Source organism: Symphodus melops, assembly GCF_947650265.1.
Source record: "Symphodus melops genome assembly, chromosome: 5".
NCBI lineage: Eukaryota > Metazoa > Chordata > Actinopteri > Labriformes > Labridae > Symphodus > Symphodus melops.
Window position 1 is genome coordinate 16,559,690 of NC_136695.1, and position 24,827 is coordinate 16,584,516.

The 24,827-nt window shown below is 38.5% G+C and overlaps 1 protein-coding gene across 2 annotated transcripts in view; it reads right to left on the bottom strand.

Annotated features, from left to right (window-relative positions):
• col14a1a (collagen, type XIV, alpha 1a) overlaps window positions 1–24,543 on the bottom strand; it is a 114,857-nt gene extending 90,314 nt beyond the window's left edge. For both annotated transcript variants that reach the window (XM_079343187.1, XM_079343188.1), the window contains exons 1-5: window positions 24,279–24,543; window positions 22,687–22,808; window positions 12,961–13,077; window positions 5,977–6,120; window positions 5,450–5,545 (exon numbers count right to left, since the gene is read on the bottom strand). In XM_079343187.1, coding sequence (XP_079199313.1) covers window positions 5,450–5,545; window positions 5,977–6,120; window positions 12,961–13,077; window positions 22,687–22,786 — 457 coding nt within the window. In that variant the 5' untranslated portion in view covers window positions 22,787–22,808; window positions 24,279–24,543. The remainder of the gene's footprint in view (window positions 1–5,449; window positions 5,546–5,976; window positions 6,121–12,960; window positions 13,078–22,686; window positions 22,809–24,278) is intronic.
• Window positions 24,544–24,827: the final 284 nt, after the last annotated feature.

Sequence of the window (24,827 nt, forward strand, 5' to 3'; positions counted from 1 at the left end):
TTAAGGCGTTAATGCAGTCAAGAGAAGTAAAAAGCTAAAGTTATGCTACAAGTGAACTACACCACGGCTGGTTGATTTTGATTTTATTTCATCAGCTGTTTTGACAAGCTAGTAAAACTGAAACTTAAGAAGTTGTTTATTTACATAATAGGCTACTTGAAAAGCACTGAAAAACATGACTAGAGGCCGTAAGGTGGTCTAGTGAGAGAGTTCCCGGCGTGATGGCGTTTAATGTCTCTGACAACCACTATAGTCTCAGTTAGCCACTTTTTAGCAACTGCCATTTTAAGTTCATGTAAAAAATTGAAATTCACATGTTGGGGTCTTAGCTAATGTATTTTATGTCATCTAACAAAACATCAACATCTCTTAAATTTGCGTTTAACCACAGACCTTATTTCAGTCATCTCACCACAAACACATTCAAAATCCACATTGACTTTTAGAGTTTAGAACCCATGGTGCTAAAATCCTAACTCACTTTCCTGTAACAGTCTAATCAGTAACAGAAGTTTATCATCATCCTTCTGGATCCAACCTCTTCACATAACCTTTACAAGAATCTGTTAAAAAGCCTGTACTGTTTGTTTTAATGTAACTTTAAAGTTCGAGCCTTGTCATAGGAAAATGTTTCACTCTTGGGAAAGACAATCGAATTTGATCTCTCATCGAGACAAAATAATTTGTGAATAAATGCTTCTTTTAGCATAGTTTTTCATCTATTGTACATTTGTCTTTCCTGATTCCTCTGTGGTCTTTCATTCATGTCTTCCAAGATAAAAGGTTTATTGGAGGAGTTGACTATTGGTTGTTCATTGTGAAGAGGGATCTTGGGATAACTAAGCTAATAAAAAGTGATCAAAAATTGAATGAACAAACCAACCCATATTATCATCTTGTTAGCCATCAACATGCTAACAAGTTAATATATAATAAAAAAGGATAATGACAATCGTATGTGTCAACAAAGTTTGTCGATGCAGTATTGCCTCCAGATATCAAACCTATAATAGTCTCTGTTAGAAATTAACTGAAATGAAGTCAAGTGAACAAAGATGGCAGCCTTCTCAACTGACGCAATAGAGCCCTAAGTGTATTGGCATTACACACATGTGCTGTTCCAAACTGGAAAGACATGTTAGACTGTGACTTAGAATAAAGTATGCATTTAAAGTACTGAAACAGCCAGTTTTTAATGCAGCCAGTCTATTAAGGAGCACGGAGAGAGGTTTTTGTTGGCAGAGATAATACTGACAGAAACAAATGAAACACGGATGTAAGACAAACTGGCAATCAGATGTCCTTCTTTTCTGATTCATTATCATCTTATTTTTTATGTAATTTAGTGGTATTTAGTCGACCCTTTCTTTTGAAATTCTTATTTCAGGGGACCTTTCCTTGATCACAAACAGATTCATGGTAATGTTCAGTTATACAGGTTCTCTTTGTAGAACATTTTTAAAAGACAAACTTGATTCTGTTTATTTTTTTGTCAGGGATAAGGATGTTGGTAAAAAAAAAAAAAAAGTTGTACATTTGGTCAGTATTTCCACAGCAAATACAGCTTATAAAGTACACTAGTACTGTAACAAGTAACTAAACATAGTGCTAACCTGCAAAGATATCTTCATAAGCATCTAATGATCCACAATTTTATCACTATAGACGTTGATTATATTCTTACTGCCTCTGTTACTTTATAATTTACCCAGATTACTTCTTTCTCATGACTCTCTTCCTGTCTTTATACACATAGAAAATAACTCTTCATCTATCTCTGTATTAAGTTTTCAATTCAACTTCTAAAAGGAAGCATGGTGTGGTAATTACTCCAGGTTGGTTAGGGGAGGATAAAGATAAGGCAAATATGTAATTATGTTTCTCTGATGTTACTAATTACAAAGAGCACACAAAGAATTGATTCGACAGATATTCATTCTGCTTCTGTCTGCAGACAATGACACAGCAAAAAAGGGGAAAGAATCAGACACTTAAACTCATCAAGGGATATTTAAGAGAAAAAGAATCTCCATGAAGCTTCCAGAAAGCAGCAGAATTATTTTTTTTTTTAAAAAGATCACTGATCAGTTCAGAAACTTTAAAAATGCTTCTTTCCTTACGGAAATTTGACTCGGGAGACCATCACTGATACATTTAGAATCATCGATTTTCTGGTAGCAGACCAACAAATGACTGACATCAATGTGGGAAACTTAGACACACTGCAAAATAGAATCCAAGGTAAAATATCTCCTTAAAGGCTTTCCTGTTTGCTCAGAGCCCAAACCAGTCAATGACAGCCCAAGAGCAGACAGAACATACGTTTTATTTAAGGCTCTAGGAATGGACATTGTGTATTTAGTTCAGAGCAGCTTCTGCTTGTGCTCTCAAAGATACAGTTTAGTAATATGTAGAGAACAAAGTGGGAGGAAATCGTGGGACAATTTCTTTGCCTAATGGCCCTCTCCCCTCTATTTTAACATGTCAAGGCAGCTTAAAACCAAATTACAGACAATCTCTCTCTCACACACACACACCCACACACACAAACACACACACGTCTGGATGCTTTCCACACAGTATTCTGTAATCCACACAGGAGAAACCACATTATTTGTGTCAATTTTTGTATACCACCCATGCAACACATTGTCATTTGATGTCTATTCTATCTAAGATGTTTATTTCCTTATACACTGAGGTGTGACCCTGACATATAAGAGACAGTGATAGACACAATTCACCAAAAAAATTGCCGGATGTCTGCAACACACACACACACACACACACACACACACACACATACACGCACACACATACACATCAGAGGGACGATGAGAATATGAGGCAGCTGTTAATGAAAGGTTTTGTAAACAACCCACCCTGACATTAAAGTGAGCTGATTACTACTCTGGAACAAAGCTGTGATGGACTGGGTCTGCATATCTATTACACACATACACACCAACAAAAACACACAGATACACACATAAAAACAATCTCTTATCGGCACAGTGGGACATTAGTATTTTCACTGTAGAACATAAATACACACTCACAGAGCATGATAGAGAGGGAGAGAAAACATAGTCCTCGCACGTACAACATAAAAGAGCACCTTCTGCTGATACACAGTGAGACATTATCATCATCACTACAGTATACAAAGCTGCATACACAAGCACTACCCCCCCCCCACACACACACACACACACACACAGACAATAAATTCACACATTCTATTGAAGCGCAGCAGGATATTATCATAATCCCCAACAGGTATGAGGCAGAAGACCAATCAAGGTCACCTCTGCTGCAGAGACAGAGAGTGTCTCCGATAACAGACCGAAGGAAGCGCAACTTTTAATCTGCCTACTGACAGAAAGAAGGGTGAGGAGGAGAGTGAGAAAGCCAAAGATTTGAAAGCCTGTGTGTGCAGGAGCGCAGTTAACTTATTTTTCAAAACTACATCTTGTTTTTGTGTTTCAGATCTAGTTTTAATTATTTTTGTTAACATAATACCATATAGAGATAGTTCAGTTTTCACAGAAAGGAAAAGTTATAAACGTGAAAATAGTCAACTTTAGTCTTTTAGTATAAATGAAGGGATGGAAAAGGTATGGGTAATGTCACGTCACTCACTGTGAAGCCAGTACTTTGTCTATAGCTCAATATGTTAGTCAATATATTGTAGTAAGGGCACTTTGAGTCTCAACAGACATTGCTGTCAGCATGAAATTTCTATTAATTTATTATCAATATATTCATTTCCACCCAAGAGCCAATATATTACGTATTCATTGATGCAAAGTGTCGATAAATAAGCTTTATAGCACAGTTAATTGCTCTATATCTCTCTATACTCTCGCTCTCGCACTCTTTCTTTGAGAGTGTGTGTGTCCCTCTTATGCTCCGTCAGCAAAAAGGAAATGCACATATTGCATTATAGAGTAAAATTTTATTGCGCAAATCATATATAAGGGTTATAGTCCATAAAAATGATGATGCATAGTACACACTTATTGGAGCCTGTGCTATTCAATATTCAATAATCCAAACTTCTTGAATATCTTACTTTAGTGCAACAAATGATTACCCTGCACAAAACACAGACTGAAGAAAGCGTTCTTAAATAGCTTCCACCCTACTACACAGAAACAAGATCCTGTTTTTGTGTCGGCTTAAAGCAGGGGTGTCCAAAGTGCGGCCCGGGGGCCATTTGTGGCCCTTGAGTGGATTTTTTGTGGCCCTTGACTTCAAATCGAAGAATCAGAAGATTTTGGCCCCAGGCCTCATCAGATGGCATATTTCATTCTTTTTTTCTTTTTCATGTTAGCGAGGGAGACCTATAAAAGCCTGACAATTCTTTCCAAAAAATCAGAACACAACAGTTTCCCACTGCAATTAGTTATTGTGTATTTACATTATTTTTTGAAGAGGTCAAAATACAAAAAGTTCCTTCCAATATTTAAAAAAAAACAAACAAAACAACCCTGTGGCCCGTGAGCGATTCTAACGCGACAATTTTGGCCCGCAAGAAAAAAAGTTTGGACACCACTGGCTTAAAGGAATGGAAAATGTCATAGAGTGCCTTTTTAAATCATTTAAACTTTATGGGCACTTTAGAGTGTCTCAAGTTAGTCTCAAAGTCTACAAAGCTTCACCCTTCTCTCATGCACACGTAATCACTCTAAGGATACAATATTAGAAATCCTCCATTATTTCATAGTGAAAGATTTCCTGCTTAACTCAAGCCTATGGTAAAAAAAACAAAAAAACAACGGAGGACACTTTCTCAGTAAGCAGAGACAAACACTAAATATGCAAATGAATGCATTTCTTTCTCTTCTCACATTTCATTTGAAATATTAGGCACTTAAATATAAGCACATTCGTGCTGCCAACTAAAAGAACATTTTGGTTCCAATAACAAACAGTCAGAAAGCAAGATGATCTCGGAGGAGAGGAGAGGGACACTCATGAACATCCAGGATCACTCAGCACATAATATCAGGAGTGATCTAATTTCACTCAGCATTGCATATGCTAAAGAGTTTTCACAGAGTACCACTTTGAGTGATTCATCATTTAGACATGGATGGCTTTGGCTTCTTTAGATCTCATTGGTGGTTAAGGCACGAGGCATTAGTGGAACATGGTCTTGCTTTTAAAGGTGGATTTTTTTAATAACTGGTTGCACACAAACTCTGCATGAAGATAAAACTTCAGAGGAGGATTCAAGAGGAAAAGGACACACTGTTATTTGAAGGTCGTGTTAAAGAGCGTACTGACGGCTGTTTATCTTACCTCTAAACATTACAATGGTAACTGACTGAAAGACTCTTTACACAGACCGTGGTGTGTTTCATTTTTATGTTGAAGTGAGCACGTTATTTATGTGGCCCGCTCTCCTGGAAACAGTGTTTGTGTGAGAGTTTGTGTGTCCTACCTCCAATGATTTCGTTGGCATCCTCAGGAGGTTCAACTGAATCAGTCAGCGTCTGGGGCTCAGTTTTGTCTCCGACATTACTCTCATCTCTTTCAGCTGTATCACAAGAAACAGTTCCAAGTCAACAGATTTTCTACAATATGCAAAAAATATATATACTGTACATCGATCAAACAAGCGGAACAGAAGAGGAAAGGACGGAGAGAAAATGTTTAAAAAGCAGAAAAGAAGAAAGATGTCAAGAAGAATAAAGATGGAGATGCGTGTTGGAAACCAAGAGGAAACAAGAGAAGAGGAAGGAAGGAACAACAAGGTTGGAAAAAGAGACAGATACGTTCAATTTAGCATAACAAAACTGAGTAATGTTGAAGAAAAACACAGAAGGATGCAAGAAGAGATAAAAAAATATCTAAGAATTTAGAAATGTTTTGCAAAGCTGATAGAAAGTTACACAAGCTTATGGCAGGGCTGTGTTAAAGGAAATTACAGAATCGAAATAAGAAGAGGAAAGGAAAGAATGAACAAACCTTTATGTCTGCCCTTGAGTGGCCTGCTCTGTTCACTGCCACTCACAGAGATGACACTGACTGTGTAGTCCTTCGAGGGGTTGTAGTCTTTGATCACAACCTTAGTATCAGATTTAGAAACTATGATTTCCCTCTGCTGACCACCTGTCGGACAGAAAAAGAAGACAGGGCACGGGACAAGGGTTACATACACATACAGCTTCATTTGAGTCAGTGTTATTTTTTACTTGTTGCTTAAATCAGTTGCTTGGAAGCAAAATATTTGTATTCTCGTGAAGGAGTAAGTATTTAGCTGTTTCAGCAGAGATGTTCACTGGCATTCTCATTTCTGCAGACAAACACATTACATACAAGGTAGAAATATTTCATTTTCCAGAAAATTTGTTGCTGTGTGCTCATCTTTCTTTGCAGTATATCATTTAGTTACAAACAAAAAAATATATAGTTTTACAAAAATAAAATTCCCAAACCATAGAAGCCAGTATATGGAATCATAGCACCGTAACCCCCTTTTTTGCTTAATGCAGTTTAATCTGTGACACTGATCAGGGTTCATCTGCAATAAATACCACAGCTGCAGCTTTCCACAGCGGTTTGCAGTTAAGGCAACACGCGCCCTCTGCCTTTACTTCCATCGTAGAAAAACCACATCATGAGAGGTTTGTGAGATCGTTGGGATCTCTCTGTGCTTTGTTGGGGTTTTTTTTTAAATTTATTTTGTGTTTTATTTTCTTAACCTTATCTTTCTTTGTTCACAAAGACAATAACATTTGAGCTTCTACAATCTAACCTACTCTTTCCTACTTTCTTGTCAGAATTTTCCTCTTTCCTTTTGAAATTTGATCAACATTGTGCTTCCCAATCACTTGTCCTCTTGCCCTTTAGATGTAATCTCTCCAGATTCATTAAAGAGGTCCCAAATGCTTGTCCCCAGCTTAATTTAATTATGCACCTGTTCCTCACATCGGGCTGTGCTCCTGGTGAGTTTAAAATATATATACTATACAGGCGCTCAATTATTTTTATAGTCCAAAGTTATTCACATTTTTGATATAATCATTATTTTCAGTGCAAGAGCGTGACACGTAAAAAATAGTCATAGTTCTTAGTTCTAAGTTTTGAGGTCAGTACTATCTGTCCCCTTAATTAGCTGTCAGACCACACAAAGAAAGAAGCATGCCTGTGCTTGTGTCCTTTCCTGAACAGTTAATCCCCATCAGGCAACAGGTCACATTATCTTCCCATTTCAATTTTGGCCTTGCAATCAATTTGGCCATCAATAAGGTGTGTTTGAGTGGTGTGTGTGCTTCCTCAGCTCTTCTGTCCCCAGTACCTACAGAGAAATGACTAATGACGCCTTTTGGAGAAGGAAGATAAATCCTACTCAAGGGGAAAGCAGGTCAGGACAGGTAACCAGATGGATCAGTGTTCACAACACAAACCACAACTCAGGTCTTTGCAGTTGTACTGAATATCAGATATATGTGCTTAAAAGCTTGACCGTCTCCAATGGTCCTTCTGTCAGGTTAAAATAAATCAGATTTTATTTATTTATTTTTTATATTATATAATGAGAGTTGTAAAAAATTAACGTTTCTAGAGGAATTTACATGGTGTAATCCCCACGGGGAAAACAAGAGTTTTGTCATTTTTATTTCATTAAACCTTTATTTAACCAGGAAGGAAAAAAATCATTGAGATTAAAAATCTCAAGAGTGTCCAGGCCTATGGGGTGTGCTCCACCTTTAATACACAGATATGAGTGTGGCGTTGGCATTGACAACTAACTCTTTTTGAGACTTTAAATTAGCAAATTTGCCAAAATATTGGAGTCTTTCTTAAATTGATTGAAAGTTTGAAAGAAGACGAGATTTTTTCCATGATGTAGGAAACAGTTTGCAGCTGGTAATCTGACTAATTTGTGGAAAACTAATTAAAATCATCATCATCATCTCTCAGTTTAAGGTTAATGAATAATATTTTGGACAATGGCAATCATGACAGAAAAACTTTCAATTTTAAATTAAAACAACAAAAATGTTGGCTAAAGATAGAAAAAAACAACAACATTATAAATGCAAAAATTGCCATGTGCAATTATCAGAAAGCACATACCACTATCTTTTTCCACGAAGGTGCCCACATAAATTTGAAATAACAAATAGACTAATCCATAACATACAGGTTCGTACATGAGTCTCGTAAATTCCGTAAAGCATGGTCAATTCCGCAGGGCTCTTTATACCTCAACCTAATAACACAACTTTAATACCAGAATTTGATATTCTATATTGGTAAATCTCTTAATGTTTCAGATTCTTCTTTCCAGTAGTCAAACCAAATATTATAATTCAACTGCAGAGTTTGCATGTTTTAGCATTGGCCCAGGTAGAAATAGCAGTTCAGAATGACTTTCAAACTCCTTGCCTACAAAATATAGTTAAAGCACCTTTTTGTTTTTTGCTAAAGGTTTTTTCAAGTATAAATGGGCCAATTCATATTCAATTCATATTCAATTTATAAATGGGCCCTCAGTGGCCAATTGTCCACTGAGGGCAAAACAACCACTAACAGTTCAGCTATTTGTCATGCTTGTTGTCTGGTTTAGTTCTGTATTTCATCTTGTTTTAGTTTTAATTTTTCCCTCGTGTTTCTGTTTGTTAATGTTTTCTAGTTTTCATTGTTTCCCTTGTGTGTTTTAATGTTTCCTAGTCGTGTGTTGTTGTGTTTACTTGTTTAGTCTTTAGTGTTTCCAGTTTTATTTTGTAATGTCTTCTCCTTATGCTTCTCTGTTTTCTTACATCCTTCAGTTCCCTGTGTTTCTTCAGTGTTCCATGTTTACTTTGTAGTTTTCAGTGTTTCCTACCCCTCTGTGTTTCCTTCCTGCCTTGATTACCCTGGTTAGTCTCACCTGTCTCATTGGTCTCACCTGTGTCTGATTACCCCATATCTATTCAGTCTCTGTGTTTCTTACCATATGTGTATTTCTCCCTCTACTCCTGGATTTACTTTCTTTTTCTCCTCGTGGGGAAAAGTTTGGTTTTGACTTTTGTTTGAATAAATCAGCTCTTTTGTTTTTACCTGCAATTGGGTCCTCCTTCCCTGTTTTCAACCGTCCACCATCTGAACCATTAATTACCAATGTGTTTTTTTATACCATCCAGCCTCAAATGGTGCTAATAAGCATGCTTGTCCTAGTCCTACCACAATTACATTAAGGAGAATCAACTTACTTTAACTAAATTGTAAAGGTGTGGAACTTTTTGGGCAGCAGTGACACAAACTATAAACGAAATCATATCCAAAGAGGTTGCACTGGATCCTGGTTTCCTTATTTTGGGATTATACCCTAAAAATATTATATACACAAAGTGGCAGCAATTGTTTATTAACATGGGTTTGTTGCAAGCAAAGAGATTAATTGCACTGAAATGGAAAGAGACAAGCGAACCAACTATTGGACATTGGATAAGGCAAATGATGGCTGCTTTACCACTGGAACGGATTACGTGTATACTGAAAGGGAGAGAGGACATCTTTGAGAAGGTCTGGGCTCCATTTGTGAACTTTGTGGAGGGATATACAATATCTGGGGTTGATGAAGAGAATTGTGGACAATAATACCTGTTTGAGAAAACTGACAAATGTAAGCCTCTCACTGAGTGGTTATTTGATTTATTTTTATTTATTTATTTTTCTCTCTATATCTCAGAGGGTGTATGTGCTCATTCAAAGTTGTCATTGTTCCAGTGTTCATACTTTTGTTAGGATATAAAAATAAATAAAAACATTGTTGGGAAAAAAATTGTAAAGGTGACACTAAGATGTACATTTCTGTCTTTCAACTAAAATAGAAACTCTCAAGGTGAAGGCTAGATGGTTGGTGAAGCAAATATAAATGTCGTTAATCAATCCAATGGCTCTCACAACGCCTTTGTGGATCCATCTATTATTAACAGTTAAGAGCTATAAATGCTTCATGATCTTGAGTAAACCTACCAGAAATCCTATGTACTCCCTCACCATGGAAACACCTCAGTCTAATTTAGTATCTGCATAATACTGTACATCTTAGTTGACAAATGAAAAGTGATTACAAACTTTTACTGGGTACCCGTAAATTCCGTACTATTGAGCGCACCTGGATTTAAGCCGCACCGGCTAAAAATAAGTAAATAAATGTATTTGTACATATATAAGCCGCACTTGATTATAAGCCGCAGGTGTCCACGCTATAACAAGAGCTATTTACACAGACGTAGGCTACCGGTAACATCCGCAAATACTGTAGCGTCCGTACGGACGTTAAAGGACGACGAGAGCGTTCAAATAATAACTTTTAATAACCCGATCACTGTCGGCCGTGACCACGCCGTTTACAGAAGAAGAAGAGAGCAACACATAACTTGCCGTAACAATCCAACTCTCTCCCCCAGCGTTCTCTCATACAGCCACTCAACACGTTCTCGCTGGTGCATTCACTGACTCTCCACATAATCGGAATTATGAACACATTATCAACTACTGACTTTACAACATGAACCGTTACAACACGAAGCCTAGCCGACGGTGTCTGTAACACGGCTGATGAAAAAGATGACCGTAATATATTTCACAAGAAAAAGTCCATCCATTCACTGCCTCAGAATGACTTCATTACTCACTTCCTCAGTCTCTGTTGTCGCTGTCAGTGTCATCTTAACGTGCAGCAGCTCTGTTAGCTTCTTTGACAGCCAGGTCGATCGCCTTTAACTTGAAAGCTGCATCATATGTATTTATCCGTGTGTTTTCCATGATGAGGGTGCGTGCATGAAGCGCAAAATGACTGATATTAAGATCCGACGTGATGAAGTCAAATGTTTTTGCGGCACAAGCTCATTGTCCCCCATAAAAAATCCATGCATTAGCCGCACCGGAGTAGAAGCCGCAGTGCTCGAAGTGTGAGAAAAAAGTAGCGGCTTATAGTCCGGAATTTACGGTAATTAAAGATTTAATCTTTCCAAAGAACATTGTCCATAACGCTGTATGATATGTGTTTTTGCTGAGGTACAAACAGAGTATCTCCTGTACTGCTGTTATAAGTACTATAAATACTATAAGTGTCTATTTTTATCCTCAAAAATAACAACAGGTGTCTTAACCACCGTTTATGACTTCCAGTACTTGTGAAGTGAACACACTTTCCAGTATCTAGATCACTCTTCTAAATGGCTGCAGCAAAAACAATAGGTAAATACAAACTGACTTTTTTCCTCAGGGTTTGGCTTCATCTCCCGAGAGATTTGAGACTGTAAATATAGACATCTGGCAATTATAAATAACACAAATGCAAGTACACACAGAAAACAACCCACACAGTATTTGAATTTCAGACTTGTGGGCAGGCTTTGACGGTCTTCCAATAAGTTCTGATTTTAATTTCATTCATGCAATGTCATTGAATAAGGAATTAAGGCACTGTCCATGGGACGACGGCCTAAAGTTAAATATGTGTTGATGTAATGACACATGGATTACATTATACACAATGATACAGACTGATAATGTGGGAAGAACAGAGTAGGCATTATTTTTGTTGAATAAATGCGGCCCAATAACAATAATGGCAAAAATGAGTCATCTACCTCAACCTCAAACCAGAATCCATATCCAGTTGCACTTTAGTAATCCCTTTACTGAACAGCTCTGATGAGACAAAGGATATTGTTGAGCTGAAAGGTTATAGCTGCCAATCAGACATCCTCTATTATGATCTAAAATAGCGTTATATTCTCAACAAAAGGAATAGTCAGAAAAGAGCAACAAAATCAAATTCAGCTCACTTTTGGCTGCAGTGTGAACACTGCCTAAGAGGCAGGACATTAGGTATGTGTATCGCCATGCTTTCTATTATCAATGAAGACTTTAATGACCATATAGTGTCTAGATACTGTGAGCCCAATATTTACTGCATTAGCTGAATATTCGTGAGCTACTGCTGCACTCCTCCCTGAGAGGTGGCCATAAATGTCAATTCTTGTTCTCCTTTTCAGCTCTCAGAGGCAGCAAGAAAATCGTCAGACGATGCATTTCTTGCAAACCATTGTTTGCTAAAAGCATTGTTTTTTTTACAGAGTGCTTATTCATTCCTATTTGCTCATTTTTAAAATGGCAGGGTATGAATTGTATGCAGTGTTCAGCACAGCAGTAATAAAGGCAGCAGTGCAGCAATAGTTCAGGGATTCGTGCGATGGAGATGAATGGCTGTTAAGGAAGGTGCGCTGTGATTACATGATGAAGGAGATGTCAGTCGTAATCAGGGTGATCACTCACTACACTTTTAATACCCAGAAAGAGACTAAGGTTATGTCCTATGTCTATACAATGATCAACTATTGACAGACGCACGATAAAAGCAGGATGTCAGGTGCCCATCATACCCACAAATCCATATGGATAATACAGTTTCACATTGGATGATGACTAATGTGGCTGCCCTTGTCTTTTGCCTGTCCCAGACTGAACACCATCATGAGCAGGCTTTGCCGCTACTGTCCCGTGTACCCATAAGTCCCATTATTAAATCTGCTGACAGCAAAAAAACCTGTACTTTGTCTCAAACTTGGCAGATGGGCAGGACAAACTTTGAGTCTTCCACATCTCTCAGGAGAGAGATCTCTTCAAAGGAGCTGTGATAAGAAGTAAATTACATAATCCTCCCTGACAGACAGAAAATCCAAGTCATAATGGGGTCCTTCACCCAAAATTTCAAAGTTAAGTCGCACTTCCTTTTGGCACTTAAGTGTGTGCATGTGTGTGTGTGTGTGTGTGTGTGTGTGTGTGTGTGTGTGTGTGTGTGTGTAGGTGTGTGTGTGTGTAGGTGTGTGTGTGTGTGTGTGTGTGTGTGTGTGTGTGTGTGTAGGTGTGTGTGTGTGTAGGTGTGTGTGTGTGTGTGTGTGTGTGTGTGTGTGTGTGTGTTGTAAGTGTGCAGCACATCTATCTTACCTGGTATACTGTTGTAGAGGAATAGATAGCTGTCAAAGTCTCCTTTGGGCTCTTTCCATGAAACAAGAAGTTTGTTTGGGCTCAGCACTTTGAAACGCAGTCTCCTCGGAATTGGAACTACAAAACAATTAGCCACATTTAAATCAGCATCAATAAACAAAGGGTATTAGTGAGAATAAATAACTATGATAATGAATAAACATGACGGTAGTAAAATTCCAGCAAACAACAGGCAAAATGAAAAATGTAATAAACATACAATACACCAAGACCACAAAACCTGACCAGAAAAAGCCACAAAATACAATAACACAAAGAGGAATGAATGACTGAATGTCCAGAAGAAGAGTGATTTTTGAAGTTTTTGTATCCATGAGCATAGGACATGAAGCAGATCAGCATGGCATGAAGATTAGCTTTGCTCTACACAGCATGGAAAAGGCTTGAAAAGACAGGGAATAGACAAGGACAGAAATATTTTCAAGTTTCAGTCAAATTCTCTTCATATGATTAATTCAAGGAAAATTGACAAGAGGATGGAAGAGATTAATTCCCTTTACAATCTGGTGGAGAAATATTAAGTAGATGTTTTTGCATTTTTCCAATTGATGTGTACATTTCTGATCTATAGAGTAACGACTGGTTTATAGCATCAGCATCCAACTTTACTTTCCAGGCCTCTGTCAATAAAAACACATTTGGCGGAGCAATTTTCTGCAGGGGGTTGTGTGTTTTTATTTTTGTTTAATTCAGACTGTGGCTTTAACACAAGAGCAGAAGAGACTTTGACTGACAGAACATAAAAAGTAAGGAAAGATGAGACAGCATGCGCATGCAAATGTAGTATACTGGAATACTAAAAATTCCTCTCAGATAAAAGAAAAAGACACTGACATGATCAGAACGTCTATGTCACATATTACCATTTCACCTTTTAGCAATTTTAGTTTGTTAGTTATCATACATCTTTTTCCATAAATATATCGACCGTTTAATAACAGACCATAGTATATTAAAAAAAATCTTTTGACAGAACACTGACCTTTATAGAGAAAAAAAATGGTGATGGGTAAATGGGTGATACTGACAAACCTGAGGGAAAATGTGCAGGATTTTCACTTGTTGATGAGAACAGACTTCCATCTTTCTCATTGGAAAAATCCAATTCAGTCCATAATCAGAGAGCAGTGGGCCTTCAAAATCTGTCTTTGTTTTATTATTTAGTAAGAAGCAAAGTTGTAATTGTCTCCTTCAGTTGATAAATTTAAAATTGCGTGTATAAATTCATTTTTTTGTACACAGCACAAAGTTGATCAAGTCCACATTGGACAAAACAACTAAACATTAAGTCGATTTTACAAATTTTTATGTGTTTGATATCTCATTAATTCATGTTTAGAGGATGCATATTGTTTAGTTGTTTCTACTGGAATCAATTTTAAAGTAATATTAAATAGTTCATCTTTTGTCAAAAATCTCCGACCATGACTTCTTAGCCAAACATCCTTGTAGTCATGGTTTGAGCTCATGAGTTGACGTGAAGCCTGTTACTTGAAGCGGAGACAGTGCAGCACCTCGTAGTTTTACATTTTGCTCACTTTTTTTCTTAATCACTAAAACTGTTATAAGGAACTCAAAATGCATAGGATGGTGTGGTATAATTACACCACACAATAAGACTCCATGAATAATTTAACTCTGTGACAGAGCTGGTAGATATGTGCTCTGCTATCATTTAGTGTGTGATTGATAGCAGGCTGGGTTTTACTAACTGAACAAAAATTGACCTTAATGCCTTGATCTTTGCTCTGCATGTCAATGAACACACCCACATATGAAACATACACACGCTGAATTATAATTTAAGAAAACATATTTAAAAAAAAAAGAGCCAACAATAACCCTCTTTTACTCTGCATATGCAAGTCAGGGACAGGGTCTATACATTGAAGGCAATGTGTATTCCACTGGCAGCAACAATGATTAATGAACATGAACATAATTGCTCCGATAGCTGTAGATGCAGACAGAACATGAGGGTCCTGGCTGTGAATTACCCTTCACCAACCGCCACACCGATTTTTGTTTAACAAAGTGCAACCATAAATATCAGACACAAGCTCAACATTCATACTTTCTTTGAATCTAAGAGCCAAGATACTGCACATATGGCTTTTTTTTTAATTAAATATTGTATAAATCCAGGCTAGACAGTTTAAATTCCCCACGAAAGTTACAACATTCATACATGTACTGTGTAACAGTATATCTCATAAACCAGAGCTATTAAGCCATTCATCTAAAAGAGTTACACCACTTGATTCAACGAGTCCCTATTAGATCCCAGTGTAAGCTTCTTGCCAGGCAGTAAATACAAGCCCAGCCATTTGGCAATACTTTTTGTGACTACAGCTTAGCTACACAGTTTAGCTCCAGAACATAGCGATAATAGTCACTACCCTGATTTATTTTTTCTAACTCCTCCCGAGCCTGAAAATTAAAGAAATTAGTTCACAGATGACATTTAAAATATGGTCTGCAAAGATTATTAATTTAAAGTTTGAACTGAATCAATTTCCAGGTTACTTTCTGAGATTACCAGCAGTGAACGCTAGCAGGTTCTCCTGCTAGATGACTTAAAGCTTCCTGTCCAATCCCCCACTTCAGTTCATCTCCTCTCCACTTCTTCTGCAAGCTTCCTCTATCCATCTCCTGATTTGGCTCACCATCTTACTTCATGTTGGCTTCTTTACATCCTCTTGCTTACTCACTTTTTTCTTCTTCCTCCCTTCCAAACTTTTCTTTCTCTCTTTTTAAATTTCTATTCAATGCTCTTTTTTTCCCCACTGGTTTGACTCATGTTTTTCCTTGGACTGCTTAATATTCTCATTCAATCTCTTTTTTGAATTGTCTGTTTCTAATTTTTCCCTTTCTATCCTCCTATCAAGTCTCTCTATTCTTACGTTCCCATCAACTTACTCATCTTGTAACCCTCTTCCTCCCAGTCATTCACTCCTTCCATTGTCTTCCATATTCCTCTATGTTTGCGATTCCTCCTCCCCAGTCTCCTCTTCTCTTCCTAACCCCTTTCTGTTATAGTTAAGCTACATTTTATCACTCTGTATAATTCCCTGTTTTCTTCCTTCTTTCTCCAGATTAGCCTTGAACTGACTCCACAGTGAGTATTCAGGCTACGGTTCCTTCACTAATACGCAGGCTTTACGGATGACAAATGCTGGCTTGCACTGTCACCACAAGATAGCAACAGCACTGTACATAAGAGAGATTTGGGAAGTGGGTATGCGTGTGTGTGTGTTCAGTGCCAATCCAGTGCTTCAGCAAGCGTCATTTGATGTGGCCTATGTCTTGTTGGTACAAGAACTACTCTGCTTACAGAGATAGCTCTCAACCTAAATCCCCTGTGACTTTTTTCCTTTCCACCTCTCCACTCTTTTATCCTTTCTGCTTCTCTCATGGATCACTCCACTCTTTTATCACATCTCTTCTGCTCATCCTCAGATTTAAACACTTCTCCATCTCCCCTTCCTCCATTCTCATCTTTTCTCCTACTCTTTTATCCAATCTTCTCCTCTGCACTCCTCCACTCCTCTCCTTCAGTGGCTTAAGGCCTTTTTTTCTCTCTTTCAACGCTTTACCTGTGTAAGCGATGCTGTTGTTCCTTTGACACTTATCGCTTTATATGTGTGTGTGTGTGAGTGAGTGTATGAGTGAGTGACAGAGCGAGACAGAGAAAGAGAGAGAGCATGTCTGAGGGAAATCTCGTTTTAGGAATGGCTGAATATTAAGATGTTGGATGATCTGCCCCCATGTGTATGCGTGGACTGGCGAGGAAACATTCTGCATGCCAGCCAACTAGAGAAGAAATATCAACATGAAATACTAAACTATGCTACTAGAGATTTTTGAAATTAACAATAATTAAATACACTATACATTGAATAAAACAGTGTGAAAATCTAACCAAGATCCTTTTTTACAAATACTTTACTGCTGCGTACACAGGCAGCAAAACATTTACAGACAGGTGATTGAGTGCTGTGTTGAGTCTTTGCTGAAGAATTCAATTACAACCATGGTCTTATTTTACCAAGATGTCAATCATTAATCTAATAATGGTAACATTTTTCTTAAATAGACTGAAATACAATACAATTTCCTTAACCTGGAATTTGTGATATTGCTACAGTAAATCTAAAGGAGCAGGAAACACGAGTAGCCAGACAATCATACATGCCCATAAATAAACCACCAAGTAAGTAAGTATCACCCAGCATCTGACCTGTGCAGTTATTCAAGTTTTCCTTCTCTGCTGCTGTACGGACCTGCGTTCTGATTGGGAGAACTACAGCTATGTTTATTAACTTCAGCTGCGTCCATATCCACCATTTTTTCCAGATTTAAAGTCAAATTTATAATACCCGATATAGTCCACTATAGTAGCCTACACTCAAAGTCCCACGGTGTATTGTGGATCAAACGAGTGTGTCATTTCAGACATTAAAACAAGTCCATAGAGACACCATGAAAACACTCATTCATTTGGTAGCAATCTTTCTAAAGCCTTGAGTTAAGTAAGCTACGCTATTTTTGCCGACAAACACCTTGGTGTTTGACTTAATGTGAACGCTTTTATTATTAAATAGTATCATTTATTTTTGACCATCTCGTCCTAAATGTCAACAAGAATGTGAGATGATGTTTAAATCTAGGGGAGTCAAAGTGAATTTGCAAGTGTTGTACACTCATATGTTGCGTGTGATATACCGTAAGCCTGTGGTTTAAGTCTGCGACTTCTACAAAAAAATCACTTAACCCTGAGTCAGCTGAGGCTCTCTTCCATTCTATGATTTTGATAAGCATCTTTATGTTTCAAATCACTCGCATCCTTTTCATGCTATTCAGACGGAGATTTCTCCACCCGACCTTCACTAGTCCTACCAAAGTCACGGATCAACATACTGTGTAATTTGGCATATGCATGCATATTGGATCGACAGAGAGCTGAATATAGCTTACATATTTTGATAATATATATTGTAGTAGTTTTGTTTCTTCATTTCCCCCAAAATATCATCATTGGCTCATGTTCCCTTTAATCAAACTTTTTTAAATGTTTTTAATTATTATTTATTGACAATCACAGAACAGTATCTACATACTCTGACGACAACAACAACAGGAAAAAATCAGAAGGCCTCCTGCACAATATTTCTCCCAACTATTGAATGCTCCATTTGGTCCAAAGTGGCTGATGATTATGACAAGCTGTATTACCATCAGCTGCAGCAGTAGAGAAGTGAGGTGACGGCAGTGTGGGTTCTGGTAATTTAACAGTTTTTAAAATTCAAAACAGGTTCTTCCATCTCATTCTCCCATTTGTTTATGAATAAATGATTTCTCATCATTGGCCTCTCTCCCTGTTCATTTAAACGAAAATCATTGGCCAACAATTTCACTCATACTAATCCACCAGGCTGTCCCCTTATCACACACACACACACACACACACACACACACACACACACACACACACACACACACACACACACACACACACACACACACACACACACACACACACACACACACACACACACACACACACACACACACACCAGACAAACAGACACAACCATCCAAACAAAATCTTTGTATCTGAGCACAATATCTGTTGTGATATGTCCTGAAACACGGTATTGACCCCTGTCACCCAATCAACAAAATTAAATACATTAATTAGCCATGCACACAGCAATCAAACACAGAACAATCCCAACACACTCAGTATTTTTATTTTTTGACTTACAAACTACAAAACAAGAACAAACTAAAAAATAATTTACTGTTTCATGTACAAAAAAGAATACACATCTGTCCTTCCCTCTTCTAAAACAAAGTCAGGGTTAGGATGTAAAAGTGGCAGACATCCAGATTCAGTCATCTTTTCTTCATCTATCCTGCTCTGTGCTGCATTGGAGAAAAAAAATGCCATGTCCCTCCTTGTACCCTCAGAGGACTAAGCTGAGAACAACACATTTGCATTTCCTATCCGAAAACTTTTCAAGGCCAAAGTAACAACAACAGACCAAAAAGAGCAATCCAATGTGTTCCTTTCTTTTCACGTTTCTGCATTAAGCTGTGAAGCTGTTAACTGACCAGATAGCTGAAAGCTCATATCTAATACAGACACAGACTCTACTTTGTCCATAATCTGTCTCCTGAAATAATTGATACAAAGAAAATCCATTTTCATAAGAAGAGATGATTTATCAGAAATGTATTGCTGCAGAGTATCACCAAATAGCGAGGAATTGTGTTTTAGGTCTATTTGTTAATTTGTCTTTCACTTCGATTCAGACTGAACTGCCTAAAATAATTTAGATGTATCGTCATCATTTTAATTTGTATACAGTATTCATCTTCTCTTCAGGATTAATGATTTGCAAATAAATAGTTTGATTCACTTTGTTGATTATTTGAGCTGTTTTTAGCCCCGTTATCAAACATCCAATGATATACAAACTTTTACTTTTACCACCTGACTTTTTGATTTGTCAGCATTATCATGTAAGCATTTAAATAAACTTTCCACTGTCCTTAAAGCACTATATGTAACGCTACCACGTTAAAATATTCATTTCAAAGTCTATGTAATAGTACAATAACTTTCAACAGTGAGCATATAGTGTCCCTCTCATGTCCATAGAGCCGCCTGCCCGCCTGCTGATCGCTCGGTTTAACATGGGCCAGTTATCTACAGATATCCAGTACTAGCAGGTTAGCCTGTCTCAGTACTGTTTGATATAATAATTGAGATGGATGAAGCCAAGAAGAAAAAAAGGAGAGAGTGACAGTGCAAGAAGCAGAGTGTGCACCCCTATTATTCATGACATATTGTGATATAAAGTTAGGCTGTATTGTTGTTGTCTCACGTTTAGGAGCATTAACGGGGTTCAGAAAGTAATTTAACCCAAGTTATGTCTCAGGCTTGCGTTCAAATAAACAAATGAATCAATCTTTTCCACAATGGTGTCTACACAATGGACATAACTTAGAAGTCATGTTCAAAAAACATGTCCTCAATGACAAAATGCATGTACAATGCCACCATTTAGGGTTTCTTCATTAACTGAAATTAGGCACTAATGAGGCGCTAATGAAGTTCTATCTTTGGATTTCAATTATCTTTAGTATAAAATGTTAAGTTTGAAAACCAGATTCTTTCTTAGACTCAGTTCTTGCAGAGAAATCCGTCATGAGCTGACCCATTCTTTGGCAGTGGTAGTTCCTGATGATTTCCAGACATTTGTGTTGTATACAAACATCTTCCAACACAAACTAATCCTCGAGCCTAAATCCCCTCTGACCAGATGTTGCAGCTTATAGGGGACGGACTGGGCAGAAATTAATAGCTATCACATGTGCCCTAATGAAGGGATTGAAAGGGGCAAACTCCCACAGTGTCTGGGAGGTCGTCCATGTTCTGCTGTGAAGCACTGGGATCACACCTCAGCCTAATTTATATTGTCACACTTCTGTCTAACCTCTTATTTCTGCCTCCTTACAATGAATACAATGACCTGCAGACCTGAAAACTGGAATGAAATGTTAAGAGAGAAAAGGAGAACTAGGGATACAAAGCAGAGAGAAATAAATGAAAATAAACAGCAAGAAACATGAAGAGGGAGAACACAGACAGAAGGGAAATGAAAATAGTAAGAACTAAATGAGGATAAGAGGAAGATGAAAGAAAAGAAGAAAACCCCTACTTTCATTTCAAAGCAATCACTGTTTTATAAGGACTATCTGTGGTGAATTAATACAAAGCAGCACTGCATTGGTCGATTCAGGTTTGAAAGAAAACTTCTACCACACACAGAACCTCGAAAAGATCAATGTGATGAAATGAATTATTTTTAAGGTGGAATTTCTGCATTAATTCAGTTGTAAAGACAGATCAATAAAAGTACTGTGACATGTGTGGATAATTGATTTTGAAGAACAGCAGAGACAAAGACAGAGAAAACATTAGATTTCTCTGTGTTCTCTTGAATTTAAACAATAGCTTCTGTGTCCCTGCTCGTCAAACTCAGCATTGTGGGAGCTATACATACACACGCGCACATACACACACACACACTATGAGGGGTGACACACACACACGCACGCACACACACACACGCACACACTATATGAGGGGTGACACACACACGCACACACTATATGAGGGGTGACACACACACGCACACACACGCACACACTATATGAGGGGTGACACACACACACGCACAGACACACGCACACACACTATGAGGGGTGACACACACACACTCGCACACGCACACACTATATGAGGGGTGACACACACACACGCACACACACGCTCACACACTATATGAGGGGCGACACACACACGCACACACGCACACACTATATGAGGGGTGACACACGCACGCACACACGCACACACACTATGAGGGGTGACACACACACACGCACACACTATGAAGGGTGACACGTACACACACACACAAATACACACACACGCACACACAACCACACACACTCACACATGGTCAGCTAACTGTTTAATTGTCCCCTTGTTGTGATATGTATCTGATCTATTTCACAGTACGTCTGACCCTCTGCCTTCACAGGCTACTGATTTCAAATAGAGACTTCTTTACAACACACCCACATTCTTAGTTGCACATTTACACTGTCTTGTACAAATACATTCACACTGCAGACATAGATGCTGGAGAACTTCTATTGTATTAGTTCAACTGTGCAAAATATTGTAAAATCATCAGTTAACACTATTTTATGTGAACGACAGGTATTTAAAATTAAACAATGAGAACTTGGTAGTAGAAGAGCATCTAATAAAGCCAGGCCTTCTAATAAAGACGATAAAGTTTCTCTATTAGTAAATCTAAGAGAGGGGTAACAGAGTGTGACAATACCTGTGTCACATTCAGAAAAACACTTTTTAGCACATGTTAAGCATGTGCCACAAAAAAAAAACACAAAACAGAACTCCAATGTTTGTTTCATGTTTGGGTTAGGATCTAATTTTCAAGACCAGGGCCTAATGGCAAACTTGACAGAAAACAAACCACTTTTTGATGAGGCTTAGTATGATTAAATCAGATTTGCTGAGGTGAGGTTGATTGCGAAGCACACTGGAGCGATATATCGAGCGGCACATTGAGTCGCAAATCATCACAGCTTGAAGCGCATAGTTACAACACATTTATTAAAACCACACTGAAGCATGGCAGCATCAGCTGAAGGGTTGCAAGCATTGCAATGCTACCAGGTTGAAACGGCATGATGATATGGAAATGATTTAATCACAAGTGCGAGGTGATCTGATTGGACCGAGACTGCACATCAAACAGAGAGACGATAGAAGGAGGAATGAGGGAGAAACAGGGGAGAAGAAGACAGAGGGGGTCACAAGAGTGGTTAGGGGGGATGTGGAACTATGAGGGTGGGTAAGAGAAGAAAGAAATGTGATCAGATGGGAGCAGATGGGACAAGGGGGGCTGGGATGTGGAAGAAGACTTAGAGGTAGAGAAAAGATAGCTGGGACAGGAAATGGTTACAAAAGCTGACTTTAAAGGCTAGAAAACAAAAAAGTAGAGAATGGGTGGGTGAGAAGCAAAGTAAGATGATCTCGGAGGAGGTCAAAGTACCTACCTTGACCCTGTGCCCTACTGGGGAAATGGGAAACTAAGGCCAGTAACACCAATGGAGCACACAAACACCATCTCATCTGCAACATACTGACTGCCAACATCCTCACAACCAGCAGTCTACACCTGCAAAAACAGATACAGGGTCATGTTTAGAACAAGAACATTAAACAAGCGATAGTAGGAAAACCATGAAAGAAATGGATAAGAAACAAAAAGATGAGGAATTTAGTCCTTACAAACACCATGAATGGATTTTGGAGTATGATAGGCTTTAGAGGGTCAAGAAGATCCACCTTGCATACACAGTCTGAAGAGGCTGATCTGTACTCAGTTACTTCTGTCTAATATCCCCTTTGATACAATCACAAGGGGGCAGGCGTACGATCTCAAGACTAACCGCAGAACAGCAGTCTAGTCTGCCTCCTACACAGAGCGGGTGGAGGATTCAACAGTGGAGGACTTTGTTTGGAGAGAAGAGAAGAGAAAAGAAGAGGAGAGGAGAGGCGAGAAGAGAAGAGAAGAAAGAGGGAAAAAGATTGATGACAGAAAGTGACAGGCCAAAAAAGAGTTTGATTAACAGAGAGGGAACATTTCTTGAGTGCTTTTTGTCCAACTTCTCTTCTCCCAATCTCACCCCCCCCCCCCCCCCACTCCTTTTACCACTCCACATTCCCCCAACTCCTCCTCTCCACCTTTTCCACCTTTCACCTCCTCTCCAGTCGGCCACTCACTATTACACATTACACACTGAGGGCAGACACACACACAGACGTCTTATCTCTCTTCCTCTGTCTGACAGACTATCTGAATAAAACAGTAACAAAGTTGTTTCATGACCTAGTCTCTGTTTGATGTGGAGGTGTAACCACATATCGTGGTATTGAACTAACAGCCAGACTGTGTCAAAAGGCCAGAAAAATGACAATGCACATTAAAAAGCATATACTCTGGGAAATAGGATTGCTTTTCTTCAAACATCAGTCGGAGGACATGACGACGGAAATGAGAAAGCCTGAATAATTCTATAATTCTATTTTGTACAGTCTCTTGCATAAAGTAATCAATAAAAATAAACTAAAAACAAATCAGAGTTAATCAAATTAAATAAAGTGTTTTTTTATTACATAAAAGAGTCCAACTTTAAATATTTGAGGCCAAAGAGTTTCTCTTTTTTTCTCTTTAATTAATAAGTCACGTTTTCTTAATTGGTTAATAAAAACAGGGCTAAGGCTCAAAATTACGCAGAACGAGTTCCATGTGTGTGTTTTAAAGGGTCTTTGTGGAGTAGAGAGTGCGCTACCTGTCATGTATTACTCTCCTGTTCAACAGCAGACCCTCGTCAGCACCCGACAGCAGACAGGACTGCATTATTTAAAGAAGTAAAGATTTTAGAAGGATTTGGAAATATAATGTGCTGCAAAACTTTGATTATCTGTGAGTGTTGTAGCCTATGTGCTGCTGACTGGTTCAAATTAAGTTTCTCAGTCTGATCTGTGCCAAACAATCAGAATTAATGAATTCGTTCAGGAGCTCCATGCAGCTCCGCGCACCTGAGAACGTCGCACTAACAATGAATGAAATCTGCATGCATACCTCTCCAGTCATCAATTCAAAGCGTCCTTTTTTTTTATCCCGCAAGGAAAAAAAAATCCTCGTAATTTCAGAGACGGTTTTTGCTTCTGCCTCCCAATGGACCCTTCTTTCTGTCTTCTTACACTTTCTTTTCTCTCACTCCGTGTCTCCGGGTACTATTCGGTCGGTCCGAAGTGGGTGTTCCTCTCGTTATTCAGCCATCCCTTCCCTCCCTCTGGCTATTCCTCCCTGTCCAAACCTCTTCCGCCCCGTTTCTCTCTCTGAGAGAGAGAGAGAGAGAGAGAGAGAGAGAGAGAGAGAGAGAGAGAGAGAGAGAGAGAGAGAGAGAGAGAGACGGTGCCGCTGCGCAAAAAACTCTGCTGCCAACCTCCTGGTTTCAATCCGGCTCCATCCCCTGGGGCTCTGTGTGTGCGCCCCCACGATGACAAGACGTGTCAGGTGGACACATCCGGCTGTAAAGTAGCCACATGGCTGAAAGTTGTGGAGAAAAGTCTGGTTGGAAACGACTCAGTGCGCTAGGAGCAGGTGCCTGAGAGCTCCGGTGTTGAA